Source organism: Rana temporaria, chromosome 11, assembly GCF_905171775.1.
Source record: "Rana temporaria chromosome 11, aRanTem1.1, whole genome shotgun sequence".
NCBI lineage: Eukaryota > Metazoa > Chordata > Amphibia > Anura > Ranidae > Rana > Rana temporaria.
In genome coordinates, this window is record NC_053499.1 from 156,789,191 (window position 1) to 156,810,475 (window position 21,285).

A 21,285-nucleotide genomic window follows, 5' to 3' on the forward strand; every position below is an offset into this window, starting at 1 on the left:
GAGTGTGCGAACAGGCCGGAGCTCAACCCTACTTATAATAAGTGTTTAACCACTTCAGCCCCGGACCACTTCGCTGGCCAAAGACCAGGCCAGTCTTTGCGATTCGGCACTGCGTCGCTTTAACTGACAATTGTGCGACGTGGCTCTCAAACAAAATTTACGTATTTTTTTTCCCCCACAAATAGAGCTTTCTTTTGGTGGTATTTGATCACCTCTGCGGTTTTTATTTTTTGCCCTATAAACAAAAATAGAGCGACAATTTAAAAAAATTCAATATTTTTTGCTATAATAAATATCCCCAAAAAATATATAAAAAAAAACATTTTTTTCCTCAGTTTAGACAGATACGTATTCTTTAAAATATTTTTGGTAAAAAAAATTGCAATAAGCGTTTATTGATTGATATGCGCAAAAGTTATAGCGTTTACAAAATAGGGGATAGATTTATGTCCTTTTTATTAATATATTTTTTTTTTTTTTTTACTAGTAATGGCGGCGATCAGTGATTTTTTTTTTTGTGAATGCGACATTATGTCGGACACATCGGTCACTTTTGACACATTTTTGGGACCATTGTCATTTTCACAGCGAAAAGTGCTATAAAAATGCACTGATTACTGTAAAAAAAATGACTGGCAGTGAAGAGGTTAACCACTAGGGGGCGCTAAAGGGTTTTAGTGTGACCTCGTATGTGTTTCTTACTGTAGGGGGGGAGTGGCTGGACGTGTGACGTCACTGATCGTCGTTCCCTATGACAGGGAACAGATGATCAGTGACAAGCCACTTGCCTCTCCCCGTTCTTCAGCTATTGTGACCCGATGGCGGTACACCGGCGGCGAGCTGGTCCCGCGGTCACGGAGCTTCGGAAACCCACGGCTGGGTTCTTAAAGGGGACGTACGTGTACGCCCTTGTGCCATTCTGTCGACGTATATCGTCATGCGGCGGTCCTTAAGACGTTAAAGCGTCGCAGTGCCGTATCGCAAAAAAATGGCCTGATCGTGAAGGGGGGATAAATGTTCCCGGGCTGAAGTGGTTAAGAGAAAAAATTACCCATTTGCAATCACTTTAAGGTTTAGGATGATGTAACACTTTTTGTATCTTTTTATACGCAAACAACAATAAAAAAACATTGACATAAAAAAAAAGGTTTAGGATAGCGGGGAAAGACCACCTTCTTTTTTTTTTTGTCTTTTTTTTCTTTTATCTTTTGGCACTAAAATCAAAAACTGGCAGCGCCGACGTTTCACCTACAAAAGCCAGAGAGAAAACCTTTCTGTGTGGTAATACCGGGAAATGCTGTTTGTCTTTATTTGTTGCCGCTGACATTTTATTTTTCCCAGAAGAAAGTAACCATCTATAACCGGCTGTAGCGCCGAATGAGTCTGTGAAATGCATTATTCTGCGTATGAATTTAATTCGATAATGAGCTTGTTTGCACGTTCCTTATTTAGTTACAACGCTGAGTGATTGTAAGATGTTAATATTGCGCTCCATCTGCTCCCAGCAAATCTCGCACCTCTTCTCTGAAATCATTATGTGTAAACAGCACGGGTCCATGCACCCCCCCCTCCCTTCCCCCCCACCCCCGCTACAAAGACACGACGCCCACATCAAGTGCCGTGTGCTTTCATTGTGCACAATTTAAATGTGTCATTACATAGAAAGATAAATACCTTATTATGGAACAATGAAGGAAAAAGCAGGTTTTAAGTTGTGTGTGTGTGTGTGAAACGCTCGTGTGAGCGCGGGCTGAAGCCACCTGAGATGTGCGAAACTCCTCCGAGTCCTACGTCTGAAATCAAGGCAGAGGTTCAATGCACCAATAAGTACGGTTATGGATTTGTTTCAAATGGTGGTCAAATCATAAAATCGCATACGGTGCCTTGAAAAAGTATTCATACCCCTTGAAATGGCAAAGTGGCACATACCCGTATTTATCTGGGTATAGCGCCCACGAGTTCTCGGAGGAAAATTTCCTGGAAAAAAAAATTACTTAGTTTAAATGTCCCTCTTCGGTGTCTTGCCCGGCGTCCATCGGCAGCCTTGTCCGGTCCGGCGTCCGTCTTCGGCCTTCGTGGTGTCCTCCCCGCTTCTCCCGCGCTGTCTCCGAGCGCCACTGTGTTGCCATATTCTGCTCCCTATCGCAGAATGCTGCGGAAGTCACGTGACGGGCAACTGCGCGTGCGCAATGCGCTCCAACGGCAAATGTGATGCTTTCCAGGGGATTTACGACAGTACTCTTCAGTGAACCATCACAATTTGTCACGGAAGTGACGTATTACCATACACAGAGCCATACCATACCATACACGTCTATGCTAATACGTCACTTTCGTGACAAATTGTGATGGTTCACTGAAGGGTAGTGTCGTAAATCCCCTGGAACGCATCGCATTTGCCGTTGGAGCGCATTGCGCAGTTGCCCGTCACGTGACTTGCGCAGCATTCTACGATAGGCAGCAGAATATGACACTGCACCGCCGCCGACATATACCGAGCGCAGTACACTCGGCTAGGCTCGGCCCCTCTCGCAGGGCGTGACCGCGAGCGGAGCCGAGCCTAGTCGAGTGTACTGCGCTCGGTATATGTCGGCGGCGGCGCTCAGAGACAGGAGATCGGCGTATAACGCGCACCCACGATTTCCCCTGTGTTTAAGGGGAAAAAAGCGCGTTATACGCCGATAAATACGGTAATTGTGAAATTTAAGGAAAATTTATAAATGTTTTTTTTTTTTTTTTACAAATATGTGAAAAGTGTGGGGGGTACATTTGTATGGTGCCCCCCCCCCCCCCCCCGGAGTGCTGTTCCGTGATAGGCTCAGTGATCAGCCTATCACGGACGTTGTCTCGTCCTCAGCCTCAGCTCAGTCCGAGCGAGCGTAGCGAGGACTTGAGGCCGACTGGCCACTTACCTCAAATTCCACGTCGCCCTGGAGGTTCTGTGATTTCCGTCGGCAAGGATTGCGCCTGAGCAGTCCTTACAGGAACCATCTCGCTAGCCGGAACCATATCGTCAGATCACCGGCAAATACGGTAGTTCCAAAACATCTAGGGAAACAAGGTTCACCATCACTGCACTAGCTGGTGAATGTGCTGATTTTGGTATTTTAAAAATGAATGTGGAATGTATGTTCCTTGCTAAAGAATATTATTTTTTTATCATATTGTTATGGGTAATGTTGTAAGCCAGGGATAGAGGGCGGGCGAGCTGATGTAGAAGGTGAATCCCACAATACCTAGCTAGATGCACTAAGCAGGTAACCCGTGTCCTTGGAGAATGTATAAATGCAATATTTTCTTGTTTTAATTTTTTATTTCTTGTAAAAAAAATATTTGTTAGGTTCTATGCTTGTTGTGGCTGCTAAGTTTATAGATAACCACTTTTTATTTATTTTCATTTTTAGGTGTTTTCCGAGGAAATACTGAACAGGTGAAAGAATATGAGAAGTTGTTGGACCCGGTACTTTTAGTAGCATTTGACGGTAATTCTGTTTTTGTGTGTCTGCTTCGGGGGGTTTCCCATTCATTTCCTGTTTTGTCGCTGAGAGACGGGACACAAAGGGTGGTTTTAACCCTTTTTCCGGTCGCTAGTCGGGGTTAAAAGCACCCCGCTAGCGGCTAAATACCCCCGCAAATACGACGGTAAAGCGCCGCCCCAGTGTGAAAGGGCCCTAAAGGATAAGTTCACCTTTTAAAGGAGTTGTAAAGACAGAATGTTTTTTTCTCTTAATGCATTCTATGTATTGGGATAAAAAGTCTTCTGTGTGTAGCAGCCCCCCCTAATACTTTGAGAAAACGGGTCCTGAGACCCGATTGGCCACAGGTCTTAAATCCTGATTGGCGGGGAGGAGAAGCAACTGCTGGGACTTGGGAGGAGACGCAGGGAGGGAAGCCGCTAAAGCCGCGACCTGGATGGGGCAAGTGCGGTGCTGATGGGCGAGCAATGCAGCGATCGGGTGGGGCGGGGGCGGGAATCGAGTGGGGGTCAAAACGAGTGCCGGGCAGGGGGGGTTAAGGGGTGGTTGGTTTTGGGGAGGGGGGTGGCTCAGTGGCCTGGCGGGGTGCTTAAGACAATTAAATATCCCACATAAATCGTCAAGCCGCTCTGTGGTTTGAGTTACTTTTATCTCATACATAATAATATATAATTGTGTATATTCTATTTAAGCTTGTACACTGTATTCTGCAGAAACACTGCAAGCATTACACAGGGTTACCTCTCTTGCACCATCCAGATGGATATTTTGTGTGCGTGTTTCTGATCACACACTGTGAAAATGACGGCGTTTTGAGCTGTTGATTTAAATGTTTCTCATTCTAAGCACTTTTTCTGTGGCATTCTCCATCACGAGGGGTTTATTGTTAGGGGTAAATAAATAGGAACGCAGCATAGAAAGCTCTGATTATAAATGGAAGATTACTCATGTGAGCGGCTTGAAACCGCTTAGAGCGCACCACCTTCCATTGTGCGTCTCGGAGGGGGAGAAAATAAGTCGGGCGCTCCTTGGCGCCTCTCTCAGAACACGCTCTCCAGCTCTATTATGAGAATGTTCCACACTTGGCCTCGGGCATGCTAAACAGGCGGTACAATGTCGTGTCTCTGTAGAAGTGAGGGGTGCAGCTTCTGCAATGTGTGTCTCTCCATTATTTTCCACAGACATGGGGGGGGGGGGGGGACATCATAAGTTCAGTTGTCGTGTTGCGCTTGGAAATGTTGGTAACAACCAGCATGAAAGAGGCCTGGACTTCAGCTTTACCTATTACACTGGGCATGTCGTGCCCTAAAGAGGTTCTTAAAGTGAAGTTCCACCCAAAAATGGACCCTCCTGCTTTTTTTTGGATCCCCTTCCGCTGTCACATTTGGCATCTTTTAGGGGGGAGGAGGGAGCAGATACCTGTGTAATCCAGGTATTTGCTCCCACTTCCGGGCATAGATCACCGCAGTGATCTACACCACGTCCGGCGCCTCCTCTAGAGACTACAGTGAGACTGCAATGGGCACAGTGAGGTATGGCACAGTGAGACTGCAATGGGCACAGTGAGGTATGGCACAGTGAGTCTGCAATGGGCATAGTGAGACTTCAGTGGGCACAGTGAGACTCCAGTGGGAACTGTGAGGTATGGCACAGTGAGACTGCAATGGGCACAGTGAGACTGCAGTGGGCACAGTGAGGTATGGCACAGTGAGACTGCAATTAGCAGAGTGAGGTATGGCACAGAGAGACTGCAATGGGCACAGTGAGGTATGGCACAGTGAGACTGCAGTTGGCACAGTGAGGTATGGCACAGTGAGACTGCAGTGGGCACAGTGAGGTATGGCACAGTGAGACTGCAGTGGGCACAGTGAGGTATGGCACAGTGAGGTATGGCACAGTGAGACTGAAATGAGCACAGTGAGGTATGGCACAGTGAGGTTGCAATGGGCACAGTGAGGTATGGCACAGTAAGACTTCAATGGGCACAGTGAGGCATGGGGCAGTGAGACTGCAATGGGCACAGTGAGGTATGGCACAGTGAGACTGCAATGGGCACAGTGAGGTATGGCACAGTAAGACTTCAATGGGCAAAGTGAGGCATGGGGCAGTGAGACTGCAGTGGGCACAGTGAGGCATGGCACAGTGAGACTGCAATGGGCACAGTGAGGCATGGCACAGTGAGACTGCAATGGGCACAGCGAGGCATGGCACAGTGAGACTGCAATGGGCACAGCGAGGCATGGCACAGTGAGACTGCAATGGGCACAGTGAGACTGCAATGGGCACAGTTCGGCATAGCACGGTGAGACTGCAATGGGCACGGTGAGACTGCAATGGGCACGGTGAGACTGCAATGGGCACGGTGAGACTGCAATGGGCACAGTGAGACTGCAATGGGCACAGTGAGGCATAGCACAGTGAGCCTGCAATGAGCACAGTGAGGCATAGCACAGTGAGACTGCAATGGGCACAGTTAGGCATAGCACAGTGAGACTGCAATGGGCACAGTGAGGCATGGCACAGTGAGCCTGCAATGGGCACAGTGAGGTATGGCACAGTGAGACTGCAATGGGCACAGTGAGGTATGGCACAGTGAGACTTCAATGGGCACAGTGAGGCATGCAAATGAGCATTGTTGACCCTATTTTCCACTTACAGAGGCTGCTGCTTTCTCACCCTCGGCTTATACTTGAGTCAATACGTTTTCCCAGTTTTTTTGTGGTAAAATTAGGTCCTCGGCTTATACTCGAGTATATGCGGTATTTTCTTTTGCAAAAAAAAAAAAAAAATATTTTAACTTGTAAACAACAAATCTCAAAAAGTCCTTAAGTGGTTTAAGGGACCGCAGTTCCAATATTGGGCAAATACTTTATACCTGCTGTTCAGGAAATATTCCCAGTGACCTGTACATCTGATAAGACCAGCAGTCAGAGACAGCAGTGCCTTAGATGATCTCACACTGCAGATATATACAGTTAAGAGGCTACGGAACAGGAGCACTTCGGCACATTAAACTGCTATTTTTCCAGACTTCAACAAAAAATGTAGATTTTGATAAAATACTGCTTTAGCATGGTTGGCATTTCTAAATTCTCTCTATAAAATGGCAAGTCTTCATCTTTTTATGTTCAGGTCCCTAGCCATCCCCCATCACAATCTGTAGACCTGCCCATAAAGCTGCCTATCCTCTCTATGGTTCTCCCATACTGATAGCTGTTTGTATGACATCCCGTCCTCCATGTATTATTATCAGTGAAAGATGTCGGCATGCTCTGGCTTTCCTCTGTCCAGCTGCAATGTTTTTATTATGTGATGTGTTATTCATGCGCGGTGTGGCTGAAGTCTCACTCCCGCAGTATTGTGCTCCATTATTCCCGTCTTTTGATGAATATTTCGCCGCTGACACTTGATAATACATTGCACGATTCACTCTGTCTGCACTTGTCATGGTTTGTTTCAATTTTTAATGTATATGTAATGTTCTGTGCGCTGCCTTCTGGGGAAAGCTGCAAACATTGACTGCCAAGCTGCTCTTCCTTTACACTGTATTTCACTGTTCAAGTCAACAAGCGTTAATTTTTTATTTTTTGTCTTGAGTGAAGAAATGTTAAAGTTCAATATGTAGCTTTTAGTACACTGGGGGATATTTACTAAAACTGGAGCACAGGAGCTGTGCATTTAACTTCCATGTTTTATTGTCAAAACTTAAAGGGGTTGTAAAGGTTTGTTTTTTATTTTCTAAGTGGGTTCCTTTAAGCTCGTGTATTGTTGGTTCACTTACCTTTTCCTTCCATTTCCCTTCTAAAGTTTTTTTTTTCTTTGTCTGAATTTCTCACTTCCTGTTCCTCCTCAGTAAGCTGTTCTGGCTGACTAACCCCCAGCTCAGGGCTGTCTTAATGAGAGGGCACACCTGGGCACTGCCCAGGGGCCCCAGCTGCATGGGGGGCCCCTGCACTTTCCCCAAAGCAATGCTTGGGGTAGCTTGGGTGGCTATAGTGCTAGAGGTATCAGGGATGTAGTGGGGTCACAATACAAGGGGTAACTTATGGTATATGGTTGGGGGGATTTCTGGGGTGTAGAGGGGTCAGAGTGCTGGGAGGATATCTAAGGTGTAGAGATGGGTCAGAGTGCTGGGGGGGATATATGGGGTGTAGAGGGGTCAGAGTGCTGGGGGGGATATATGGGGTGTAGAGGGGTCAGAGTGCTGGGGGGGATATCTGGGGTGTAGAGGGGTCAGAGTGCTGGGGGGATATCTGGGGTGTAGAGGGGTCAGAGTGCTGGGGGGGGATATCTGGGGTGTAGAGGGGTCAGAGTGCTGGGGGGGGGGGATATCTGGGGTGTAGAGGGGTCAGAGTGCTGGGGGGGGATATCTGGGGTGTAGAGGGGTCAGAGTGCTGGGGGGGGATATCTGGGGTGTAGAGGGGTCAGAGTGCTGGGGGGATATCTGGGGTGTAGAGGGGTCAGAGTGCTGGGGGGATCTGGGGTGTAGAGGGGTCAGAGTGCTGGGGGGAGATGTGGGGCGTAGAGGGGCCTGAGCATTACTTTGCCCAGGGGCCCATGATGCTATTAAGACTGCCCTGCCCCAGCTAGAACGGCTCGGCTTGTATTTTTTTACCTTGATGCATCCTATGAGAATTGTATCATTAAAAGAATAGTGTCCCATCATTGGTGTCAGTGGGAGGAATAGTGTCCCATCATTAGTAGCAGTGGGAGGTATAGTGCCCCTCATTGGTAGCAGTGGGAGGAATAGTGTCCCATCATTGGTAGGAATTGTGCCCAATCATTGGTATCTGTGGGAGGAATGGTGTTCTATCATTTATATAAGTGGGAGGAATAGTGTCCCACCATTGGTATCAGTGGGAGGAATAGTGGCGAGGCTGCATTCTTGGCAATGGCGAGGCGGCATTCTTGGGCAATGATTAAACTGCATTGATTGGCACTGATTAGGCTTCCTTGATGGGCACTGATTAGGCTGCCTTGATGGGCACTGATTAGGCTGCATTGATGGGCACTGACCCTTATTTTGCTTCACAGTTCTTTATTTAAAATTTACGTTTTTTCCTGAAACCGAAAGTGAAGGTGTGTGTTATACGCCAATAAATATGATCTATCCAAATAACACGCCCGAGCTCATCCTTAGGCTCTTCACCACACACAGCCACAAAGGCAAGAGAATTATTGCCGGACAGTGTATTGGTTAATTTGCATTTAATTTCAACGGTTCAAAGAATGTCAGACAAAATGGTCGGCCCTCACGCATGTTCACTTTATCAAATCTGGTCCTCTTTATAAAAGTTTGGACACCCATGGTGTACACCCAAGTATTTATTCAAAGCCGGGGTTCACCCGCACAGGACACTTTTTCCCCTTAGATTCATGCTCGTTTTGTCTAGGGGAATCGGCTAGTTGTTTTAAAATATGAGCCGTACTTACCGTTTACGAGATGCATCCTCTCTGTCGCTTCCTGGTATGGGCTGCGGGACTGGGCGTTCCTTCTTGATTGACAGTCTTCCGAGAGGCTTCCGACGGTCGCATCCATCGCGTCACGATTTTCCGAAAGAAGCCGAACGTCGGTGCGCAGGCGCAGTATAGAGCCGCACCGACGTTCGGCTACTAGTGACGCGATTGATGCGACCGTCGGAAGCCTCTCGGAAGACTGTCAATCAAGAAGGAACGCCCATTCCCGCAGCCCATACCCGGAAGCGACGGAGAAGATGCATCTCGAAAACGGGTAAGTACGGATCATATTTTAAAACAACTAGCCGATTCCCCTAGACAAAACGAGCAGGAATCTAAGGGGAAAATTTTTTTATGGGTGAACTCCCGCTTTAAGCCACTGGAGCAGAAAGGAGGTAGAAGGGAACAGTTGTTCAGCGGTAGGAGGAATCGCATATTGATTTGTATTTACTTTAAAATTGCTCAATTGGACAAATTGATGGAATTCTTTGAATATGGAGGGGAAAGCTGTCCTGGGATTTGAGACTTAGAGCGACATGTCATCCACATAGAGACTTGCTTTGTGATGTCTCCTCCTACCACGAGGCCCTGAATTGTAGGATTTGCTCAAATTATCCTTGTAAGATGCTCCATCACTAATATGTACAAGTGCTGAGATAAAGGGCAGCCCTGTCACATCCAGTAAGAATTATAACGGATGACAGGTTGATATTAACCCTGACGCAAGTCGAGGGATTGTCACATAGTGCCCTGATCTTCTTCAGAAAGGAGCGGATATCTGTTGAAGAGTAGCAAGAAAAAATTCCCAGTTGAGCGCCTTCTCCTCACTGATAGATAGAAGACATAAAGACTGGTTATCTTTTATAGCATTGTCAATGAGGACAATTGTGCAGATCATGTCATCCCGTGACTCTCGGAGGAGACAAAGCCCACTTGCTCCATGTGAATGAGGAAGGGAGTGTAAAATTGTAAACTCTTCTCAATAAGTTTTTCGAATACCTTCTGGTCAATATTTAGCTAGCACCAGGGCTTTTTTCTTAAACAATAGGTGCTGGAACTCAACCACGACCCCCCCAAAACCCTTCCCCCAGTCAAATTTCACGAACAGTAGGAGGATGGTCCTTAACCACTTGTCCACCGGGCCTATTCTGGCACTTCTCTCCTTCATGTAAAAATCTAAATTTTTTTGCTAGAAAATTAATCAGAACCCCCAAACATTATATATTTTTTTAGCAGACATCCTAGGGAATAAAATAGCAGTCATTGCAATACTTTTTGTCACACCGTATTTGCGCAGCGGTCTTACAAGTGCACTTTTTTGGGGAAAAAATCACTTTTTTGAATTAAAAAATAAGACACTATTAATTTTTGCCCAATTTTTTTATATATTGTGAAAGATAATGTTAGGCCGAGTAAAATGATACCCAACATGACACGCTTAAAAATTGCGCCCGCTCGTGGCATGGCGTGAAACTTTTACCCTTAAAAATCTCGATAGGCGACGTTTAAAAAATTCTACAGGTTGCATTTTTTGAGCTACAGAGTAGGTCTAGGGCTAGAATTATTGCTCTCGCTCTAACGATCGCGGTGATACCTCACTTGTGTGGTTTGAACACCGTTTTCATATGCGGGCGCTACTCGCGTATGCGTTCGCTTCTGTGCGCGAGCTCGTCGGGACGGGGCGTTTTAAAAAAAAAATTTTTTGTTTTCTTATTTATTTTTATTTATTTTTATAATTTTTTACACTGAAATAAAAAAAAAAAAAAATGATCACTTTTATTCCTATTACAAGGAATGTAAACATCCCTTGTAATAGAAAAAAGCATGACAGGTCCTCTTAAATATGAGATCTGGGGTCAAAAAGACTTCACATCTCATATTTAGGCTTAAATGCAAAAAAAGAACCGCCTCCGCCGCTACCGACGGCTCCGGTAAGCGGCGGCGGGAGGGGGGGGCCCCTCTCCCGCCACCGATAACGGCGATCTCGCGGCGAATCAGCCGCGGAGACCGCCGTTATCGTTTACAGGACCGTTGGCACTAAAGATGGATACCTCGGTTGTGGCAGCAGCTGCTGCCATTCCCGAGATATCCATCTTTAAAAACAGGACGTCTTTTGGACATGGGGCGGTGGGCAAGTGGTTAAGGGGAATTAAATACCAGGATTGCATTACATAGAGTGCAGAGTTCAGGGGGGTTACACACATAGTGCAGAGCTGTCACTTGTAAACACAGAAACCGGACTTCTGTGTTTGCAAGTGATTATGGTGAGCATGTTTGTTGAAGAGCTGCCCATAGAGCTGGCCTGACCTGGGCTCTAAAAGTCAATTTTTCAGTTGACTTTTTCTGAAGTGGAAAATTCTCAGGCAAAGAGCACCTCCATCTAGTCAGATGCAGGCCCTGTTCAGGTATTCTGACAGCCATGGGTGCTGGCTGTCGGACTACAGTAGGCAGCACTGCAGCTTCAGCCACCCGTTCTGTTTAGGGAGGGTGGGGGAATCTTTGCATGCATGACCAGCTTATTTATTTTGAAGATCAGATGGCAAAGAATACATGATAAATGTAAGAAAAAAAGAGTGCCTGATGATAGGGCCTCTCCAGTGTATTAACAATTCTGTCTGGAATATGCAGTAGAGATGATCAAATCTACGTGGCTACATTTAGAAGAAGAAACCAGACTATATATAAAAAAGTACTTTTATAAACAAAAGATGTCCACATACCAAGGCAACAAGCAAGCACGACGATACAAGTCATCTTCAACCATATAACCAAAATGGATGCCTAACAAAATATATAGAATATGTACAATATACAGTATATACAAGGAATACCAGAGATGAAATGAAGGGGGTTTCAGGACTGGGATCAGGCACAAGGGGAGCAGATATAAGGCAGCAGGGTACAGGATGCAGGGCTAGCGCAAGATCAGGAGCAGGATAAATGGCAACAGCTTTAGACTTTGCACAGCAAGCAAATCAAAACAGAAATGGAAAGTGAATCAGCAGGGGCTTAAATACCCTCCCAGCAGCCAGCATCAGGTGGAGACTGATTACTAAAACCTGCTAACTGCCAGGAGATACCTGCCAGGGGACGCTGGATCTACATCTTTCCACCCAGGGAACTACAGCGCCACCAGCAGATGATCCAGTTCCTGGCAAATAGATCTATAATAAAAACAACCATACTGGGGGCAGAGGCAGTATCCAGTTCCTTGGGAATAACCGTATTAAATACTGTATTTATTGGCATATAACACTCACTTTTTTACCCTGAAAATAGAGGGTAAACGGTGCCTGCGTGTTATACGCAGGGGGCTGTTTTTTTCCTGAAACTTCCCTCTTAAAGTTAGGGTGCGTGTTTATACGCCGATAAATACGGTACTTAATGCGCCAACAGAACGTTGTTATCCTTTAAACGCTTTTTTTTTTTCCTCTTTTGTGACAAGTATATTTTAATGTTCTGAATATTTATATGTTCCTATTTATTTCTTGTAGGGTGTCCTGTTGTCCCAGAATATTACCATGTTCCAGCAGATTTTGTGGAGCCTGAGAAGCTTAACCCAAACAGCCAGAAAAGATTCCCGAGTAACTGTGGCCGGGATGGCAAGCTCTTCCTGTGGGGACAGGCTCTGTACATCATCGCTAAGTTGCTGGGTAAGCCATGGAATACAGTCTCTTCTTCCTCTTCTTCCTCTTCCTCTTCTTCCTCTTCCTCCGCTTCCTCTTCCTCTGCTTCCTCTTCCTCTGCTTCCTCTTCTTCCTCTGCTTCCTCTTCTTCCTCCTCCTCCTCCTCCTCCTCCTCCTCCTCTTCCTCCCTCCTCTTCTTTTTCCTCCTCCTCTTCTTTTTCCTCCTTTTTATCTTCCTTTTCCTCCTCTTCCTTTTCCTCCTCTTCCTTTTCCTCCTCTTCCTTTTCCTCCTCTTCCTTTTCCTCCTCTTCCTTTTCCTCCTCTTCTTTTTCCTCTTCTTCTTTTTCCTCTTCTTCTTTTTCCTCTTCTTCTTTTTCCTCTTCTTCTTTTTCCTCCTCCTCCTCCTCTTCTTTTTCCTCCTCCTTCCTTTTCCTCCTCTTCCTTTTCCTCCTCTTCCTTTTCCTCCTCTTCCTTTTCCTCCTCTTCCTTTTCCTCCTCTTCCTTTTCCTCCTCTTCTTTTTCCTCTTCTTCTTTTTCCTCTTCTTCTTTTTCCTCTTCTTCTTTTTCCTCTTCTTCTTTTTCCTCTTCTTCTTTTTCCTCTTCTTCTTTTTCCTCTTCTTCTTTTTCCTCTTCCTCTTTTTGCTCTTCCTCACAACGCAAGTCTCCGCTCTGCTCCTCTGTAAAACTGCTTAGATTTATGTGCCAGCCTTAAATCAGCCACTTTGACGGTAAAATATGAAAACCCAATCACTACTAGAGCTAAACCTAATACCTGGTGGCCGTGCAATCTGAATTCTTGTTCAAGCTCTGTCTGTCATAGGGTGACCACTGTCTTCCAATTTTGCTCCTGTGTTGTCACACTATCACACCTGCCTTTGATAGAGACCGCATGCTTCTTTGGCAGAAAACATTGCATGGGAAGTTAATACTCAACCAGGGCAGGGGTGTCAAACTCAATTTGATCGCGGGCCCCATTAGCATTATGGTTGCCCCCAGAGGGCCAGTTATTTATATATATATATATATATATATATATATAAACTACTCTCTATCATATTAAATAATTGCCACTGAATTTGTTTATTACTGGTTTTTGTAATAATTAATTTTTTGATAAGCTGCGAAGGGCAGGTGCAGACCGGCAGGGAGCCCACTCTAACTATTGTAGAAGATGATGGAAATTTTAGCAGGAGGGGTTGCACACTGCTGGTATCGGCCACAAAACGCTTTACTGGAGAACGCTCAGACAAAACATGGTGTTCTGTCTTACCAGTCTTCATTAAATTTCTTTTGGATGATACCAGCGATGTGCAACCCTTCTTTTCAACTGGTGTAGAATTTGTATTATTTTCATAATAAATATAAGCAGATGTCCAGAGCACCTCCCCCCCCCCCTTACATAAGATGCCAAGAGCACCCCCACTTTTCCCTACATCACAGTGCACCCCCATTGCTTTGTGCTGCTTCTGGGAAGAACATGGGGTCAAAGCAAGGAAGCAGAAAGTGCAGGGTCTGGAAAAGGACCAGAGGAGGACTGGAGTTTTTGCTGAATGCTAGGAGCAGGGGAGGCAGAGATGAGGTGAGGGGGGTGGGTTAGGCGCAGGATCTGTGGGAGCTCTGTCCTCCTCTCTACTGCCAACTAATGAGAAGGGGGGGAAAGAAGAAAAAATCCTGGACACCCGCACACCGTTGAAAGCATCTTTATTAATACCTTGTGTAGCAGATGAAATCCAATACAATCACTTCATTTTACAGAAAACAGGAAAAGCTGCTGACGCGTTTCACACCATATGAAGGTGCTTAATCATAGCTGATAGTTCGTTGTAGAGCCAGCACCTGTAAGTTCCTAAAAGGGCGTGTGCTTTAGAGCAGCGGTCATCAACCCTGCCCTACAGGGCCCACTAACAGGCCAGGTTTGCAAGATAACTGAAATACATCACAGGTGATATCATTTGCTGCTGAGTGATTGCAGTATTCTAGACTGCATCGCCCTATGGTAATGCATAAAACCTGGCCTGTTAGTGGGCCCTGTAGGGCAGGGTTGATGACCGCTGCTTTAGAGGACTTGGGCTTGGAGCGGAATCCTTCTCTGATGAGAAAGTGTGTGGGGGTGGGTTGGGGGTCAGAGACGAGCCTCTCCGTGGCTGTATAGAGCAGTGTTTCTCAACTCCAGTCCTCAGGGCGCACCAAAAGGTCATGTTTTCAGGATTTCCCCCCAGATGAAACTGCTGTGGTAATTACTAAGGCAGTGAAACTGATAAAATCACCTTTGCAAAATAATGGAAAGCCTGAAAACAAGACCTGTTGCTGCGCCTTGAGGACTGGAGTTGAGAAACACTGGTATAGAGAAGCGCAGGATCTGTCAGAAGAGTTCTGTCCTCTGTTGCCAACTGCTGAGACGTGGGTAGAGACCAGCCTCTCTGCGGATGCATGGAAAAGCACAGGATCTGGTGGAGGAGCTTTGTCATCCGCTCTGCTGCTGACTGGTGAGGCCAGGTGGAGGCAACGCCGAGGGTGGTGTCGCAGCTACAGGAGAGGTGCCAGGGCCACTGCAAGGTGTTTTTTCACCTTAATGCATAGGATGCATTAAGGTGAAAAAAAACGAAGGTTTACAACCCCTTTAACATCATCCAGTTAGGTTTTAGATCTGCTATAAATAATATGAGAAATGTTACATGACATATAAAATATTTAAAATAAAATGTAAGCATCTTTTTAGCTTTAGCTGAATATAAAAAAATACATAATAGCAAGCAGAGCAATACCATGACCAGCGGACACTCGGCTATTGTAACAGTCCACCCCTCTTATCGCCGGCTGACCGCGGACTGATAAATTACTGCTATCTGGAGTGTGTTTTAGCCAATGACCCATGCTGGGGTGACATACTCCACAGACGCTTGTCCTGGGTATCACAGTGACTACAGAAGCGGCTCTAATCCAGCTGCCGCCCTCAATAATGTGTCTTGTTCATTCACCCTGTCAACTTAAACGTCTTTCAAAGCGCGTCCGTCTCAAGACCCTTCACCAAGGGAGTTGTTTGCTAAAGACTTCCAACGTTTTCTACACAACGCGAGTCTCCGCTCTGCTCCTCTGTAAAACTGCTTAGATTTATGTGCCAGCCTTAAATCGGCCACCTCGGCGGTAAAATATGAAATATGGCTCGGAGTCTCTCAGCGTAGCAGGACAGAATGTTATCCTGTACAATTTGATTAAAGTCTGGCGGTTTGTAAGCCGTTATATTAGGTATAAGGTGATTATATCTGTAGCTTTAGAGGTGAACTCTGGACACTTAACCACTTGCCGACCATGCTATAGACAAAAGATGGCTACAGCGCCGTCCTCCAGTTCTGGGAGAACGTCCTCACAGAACCCTGCGGCACACATCAGGCACGCTCTGTGACCGCTGTATCCTTTGGACACAGTGATTAAAGACTGGGGTAAATGAACAATCACAGCGGTTCTTTCTCATTTGATCAGCTGTGCCCAATCACAGCTGATCACATGTAAACAGACTTGCCGGTTATCGGCAGTCCTTTCCTCATATCCTGTGCCTGTGTGAGGAAAGGAGAGCCGATAACCAGCAAGGTTGTCGGTACATTATTTACATTGCTCATCAGGGCACTTATAATCAGTGCAGCCCCATCAGTGCCAATCACTGCCCATTAGTGCCTCCTCATCAGTGCCGCCTCATCAGTGCCGCCTCATCAGCGCACTTCGGTAAAGAGGAAATATTACTTAAAATTGCAACATTGTATAACACAAACTAAGAAAAACTATTTTTTTTTTTTTTTAAATCTGTATTTTTTCATTTGTTTATAAAAAAAAATTTAAACCCAGTGGTGATTAAATACCACCTTAGAAAAGCTCGATCTTTCTAAAAAAAAAAAGATAAAAAAAATAACATGGGTACAGTGTTGCATGACCGACCGCTCAATTGTCCTTCAAAATGTGACAGCGCTGAAAGCTGAAAATTGGCCTGGTCTGAAAGTGCCCGGTAGGCAAGTGGTTGAAACCCAACTCTGGGCAAAAGTTTTGCCATGCATTAGGGTTGTGTCTTCACTGTTCATTTTGTCCAGGGGAGCAGGGCTGTCTTAATGAGAGGGCACACCTGGGCACTGCCCAGGGGCCCCAGCTGCATGGGAGGCCCCTGCCTTTCCCCAAAGCAGCTGGTCCTTGTGTCTGGGCTGCCCTGAAATTGGGGTCGCCTGGGCTGCCCCAAAAATTGGGGTCGCCCGGGCTGCCCTGAAATTGGGGCTGCCCCGAAATTGGCGTCGCCCGGGGCTGCCCCCGAAATTGGCGTCGCCCGGGGCTGCCCCGAAATTGGGGTCACACGGGCTGCCCCTCTACATCCCAGATATCCCCCCAGCACTCTGACCCCTCTACACCCCAGATATCCCCTGCCTCCTACCTACTCGATTTCTGTTTACCTGCACTGTCTCTATTGTAGGGGCCCCAGAGCATTACTTTGCTCAGGGGCCCATGATGCTATTAAGACGGCCCTGCAGGGGAGAGGAGAAAGATATACTTACCCATCCTACCAATGGCGCTCCCCTACGATCCAGCAGTGGACTGTTCCTGACGTCCTCCCATCCAGAGCAGGTCTATGGGCTTGATGATGTCAGGACCACCAGATATCTCCGTTCTCCAACCCCCCTAGGGCAGTGATGGCGAACCTCGGCACCCCAGATGTTTTGGAACTACATTTCCTATGATGCGCAACTACAGTGCAGAGTGAATGAGCATCATGTGAAATGTAGTTCAAAAATATCTGGGGTGCCAAGGGGGTTGACCCATGCGGTCCAATCAAAGCCCCCACTGCATGGGAAATCCTTTTTTCTTGCCCCAGAGGAGGCAGCAGCACGGGGTTCTTTTTCTTAAATTGAATTACCCGTATTTGTGACAGGTTTTCTTTTAAGCCTGCAGGCATCAGCGTCTTGTGCCTCTGTTTTTTTTTAGATATAGAAAGAAAGACATAACCTTTTGCGCACTACGCGAACATTTTTCATCTTTTGTGTTTTTTTTGTAAGGCATATCATGCGAGCTCTGTGCTCCAGGGGGCAACCTGAAGCATGGCACAGCCCATTAGTTCTCTCTATAAGATTGGCTTTAAATGCCCAGCTTGTGTGTTTCTGCACAGCATGCTCCTTCTGCAAGAACACGGCTCTATGTCGGATTCCCTATTTTATAGCCCTGTGACTCATCCTTTTTGATTTCACAAATGAAAGACTGCAGTAATTGTGTTTCTTGGCACTCATTTAAACTAAAAGGGAGAAGTCACATTTGTGCGTATTGTTTTAGAATATTTTCTCTGAAGCCTTGCAGCCTCCTCTGGATTTATTGTCCTTGCAAAGTGTGCTGAGGTTTCAGAGCACTGTGACGGGTGTTAGAGGAGAGCTTTTGCTGCTGGAGGACAAGAACGGGATATGAGGGACAAGGGGTAGAGTAGAGGTGTTGGTGATGAAGCAGAACCGGTGTTGAGTTTCTAACCTTCTATTGAAGAAATATTGGCCGATGCCAGGGCCGTCTTTAATGTTGATTGGACCCTGGGCAAACATTTTCTTAGGGCCCCCCTATGCAATTTTGCTCTCCACCTGTTCTGAGACCTACAATAAATATCAGCTAGACTTAAAATCAGTTTACTGTATAAGATCAGGCAGTGATTGCGATTGGTTGCCAGAGGTTACAGCATGTCATTACCACTTAATGACTGGTTGCTAGAAGTTACAGCACACATTACGGCTCACTGATTAGTTGCTAGAGGTTACAGCACATGATTTCTTCATGTTGGTTGCTAGAGATTACTGTACAGTAATACTTCTCAATGATTGGTTGCCAGAGGTTACAGCACATAATCTCTTCACTGCAGAGTGGCGTGATATACATAGACATGCTCCCTTTATTTACGTAGGCATGCTCCCTTTATTTACGTAGGCATGCTCCCTTTATTTATGTAGGCATGCTCCCTTTATTTACATAGGAATGCTCCCTTTATTTACGTAGGAATGCTCCCTTTATTTACATAGGCATGCTCCCTTTATTTACGTAGGAATGCTCCCTTTATTTACGTAGGAATGCTCCCTTTATTTACGTAGGAATGCTCCCTTTATTTACGTAGGCATGCTCCCTTTATTTACGTAGGCATGCTCCCTTTATTTACGTAGGCATGCTCCCTTTATTTACGTAGGAATGCTCCCTTTATTTACGTAGGAATGCTCCCTTTATTTACGTAGGAATGCTCCCTTTATTTACGTAGGCATGCTCCCTTTATTTACGTAGGAATGCTCCCTTTATTTACGTAGGAATGCTCCCTGTATTTACGTAGGCATGCTCCCTTTATTTACGTAGGCATGCTCCCTTTATTTACGTAGGCATGCTCCCTTTATTTACGTAGGCATGCTCCCTTTATTTACGTAGGCATGCTCCCTTTATTTATGTAGGCATGCTCCCTTTATTTACATAGGAATGCTCCCTTTATTTACGTAGGAATGCTCCCTTTATTTACGTAGGAATGCTCCCTTTATTTACGTAGGCATGCTCCCTTTATTTACGTAGGCATGCTCCCTTTATTTACGTAGGAATGCTCCCTTTATTTACATAGGAATGCTCCCTTTATTTACATAGGAATGCTCCCTTTATTTACATAGGAATGCTCTCGTTTACATATGAATGATGGTTATTTACATGTAAATACAGGGTCTGCAGGTGAGTCATCTGTACACAACAATAGGGCAGAGCTGGGCAGCATTAGTAGCAGCATTTCACACTGAGATATCAGGAAGCAGCACAGGACTAAGACTTCAAGGGACAAGGGAATTTAAACTGGGATAGTTGGCAAGTATGAGGCAACTGCTTTGGGCCCCACAACAATGACAGAACCCAGGGCAGCTTCCCCTTTTGCCCGGCCTTAAAGACGGCCCTGGCCGATGCGGTCATGTTGATTGTCAGCTAGATACTTGTTGGCTGCATGACCAGTTTAACAATCATCTATGACAGGGTTTCTTCAACATCTATCTTCGTCCTCTTTTTGATATTATCAGTAGCCAAGAACTACTCTATCACTCTTATGCAGACGACACGCAACTGTATTTTCGTATCTGCAACAAAAAGGATCATCATCATCTCAGATTAGAGAAATGTCTCTCTTCAATAGAAAACTGGATGACTAAGAGTTATCTTAAACTCAACAGTTCTAAAACAGAACTCTTTATCTTCGATGCCAGTCGGAAGAGTCAACTGACAACAAACTGGATACCACCGCCCATCCTGGGACAAATCATCTCCCCTAGCTCCAAAGTCAAAAGTCTAGGAGTCACTTTTGACACCTTCATGACAATAGACGCACAAATAGGGTCAGTAGTCAGCGGATCGCACCATTTGATGCGCCTACTACGCAGACTTATTCCATTTATCCCCAAAGAAGACGTAGCAGTCGTGGTGGGAACAATTGGGAATTCCAGACTGGACTATGCAAATGCCCTTTACCTCGGGCTCCCTAAGTACCAAATCGCTCGTCTACAAGTCGTACAGAATACGGCCGCAAGACTGGTGACTGGGGAAAAAACCATGGGAATCAATCTCACCTTCACTGAGATCCCTTCACTGGTTGCCAGTGAAAGACAGAATTGCATTCAAAGCACTCTGACACATAAGTGCATCCATGGGAAGGCTCCGCGATATCTTTGCGACAAGATCAAACCTCACAATTCCAACCGCATTCTGCGATCCACCGACCAAAATCTGGTCAAGGTTCCAAAAACCAAATACAAGTCCAAAGGAGAAAGAAGGTTTGCTTTTCAAGGTCCCAGGCTATGGAATGCTTTACCAACCAGCATTCGGTTGGAGGAAAACCACCTGTCTTTCAGAAAGCAGATCAAAACTCTGCTTTTCTGATGTCTTGAGACACGAACAACTAGCGCCCAGAGGCGATTCAGTTCGCATGTGCCGCGCTATATAAGTTTTTCATTCATTCATTCATTCTCAACCAGGGTCCCTCTAGAGCAGGGATAGGCAACCTCGGCCCTCCAGCTGTGGTGAAACTGCAAGTCCTGTGAGACATAGCAAGACCCTGACAGTCACAGGCATGACTCCTAGAGGCAGAGGCATGATGGGATTTGTAGTTTCACCACAGATGGAGTGCTGAGGTTGCCTACCCCTGACCTAGAGCAAGAGTGCTCAACCTGTGGCCTACGGACCAGATGTGGCCCTTGAACTCAAACCAGGTAAGAGGATACCCATGCTCTGGGGTGGTGGGTTGGCAAGCCCAGATCGCAATCCAGGGGTTACCACCTGCCATTCCAGGGTATCAGAGTGCATGGAGCCAGCACCGGCAGCAGAGGGAGTAGGAGCCGCATAAGCCCGATGCTTCCTCTTTAGTGCCGACTCCTGTCCCAGGATTCCCCCCACTTTAGCGCTGACTCCTGTTTTTTTTTTTTTTTTTTAAGGTTAACAAGCGCTTTAAATGTGTAGCGTTTGGCGGGCTTGCCATCTGCCAATTGCAAGATGTTATGTTAACTTTTCCACGGGCGCAAAGTGAAGCTCCTCGGCTCCGACATTTAAACATCACCGTCCGCTGCCTATTGCTGCTTAAGAGTTCCGCTCAACTGCACACTTTTCCCGCCTTCCAACCACAAGTCTAAATAAAGCCTGAGAGTGACAGCAGTGGACTATGCCTGTGCAATGTGTGTTGGCACAGCTACCTATAGTGTCCACCAGGGGGCAGAGGT

The 21,285-nt window shown here is 46.1% G+C and overlaps 1 protein-coding gene across 3 annotated transcripts in view; it reads left to right on the top strand.

Annotated features, from left to right (window-relative positions):
* Window positions 1-21,285, top strand: part of PHKB (phosphorylase kinase regulatory subunit beta) — a 237,979-nt gene that overhangs the window by 120,254 nt on the left and 96,440 nt on the right. For all 3 annotated transcript variants that reach the window (XM_040329505.1, XM_040329504.1, XM_040329506.1), the window contains 2 exons: window positions 3,405-3,482; window positions 12,428-12,586. In XM_040329505.1, coding sequence (XP_040185439.1) covers window positions 3,405-3,482; window positions 12,428-12,586 — 237 coding nt within the window. The remainder of the gene's footprint in view (window positions 1-3,404; window positions 3,483-12,427; window positions 12,587-21,285) is intronic.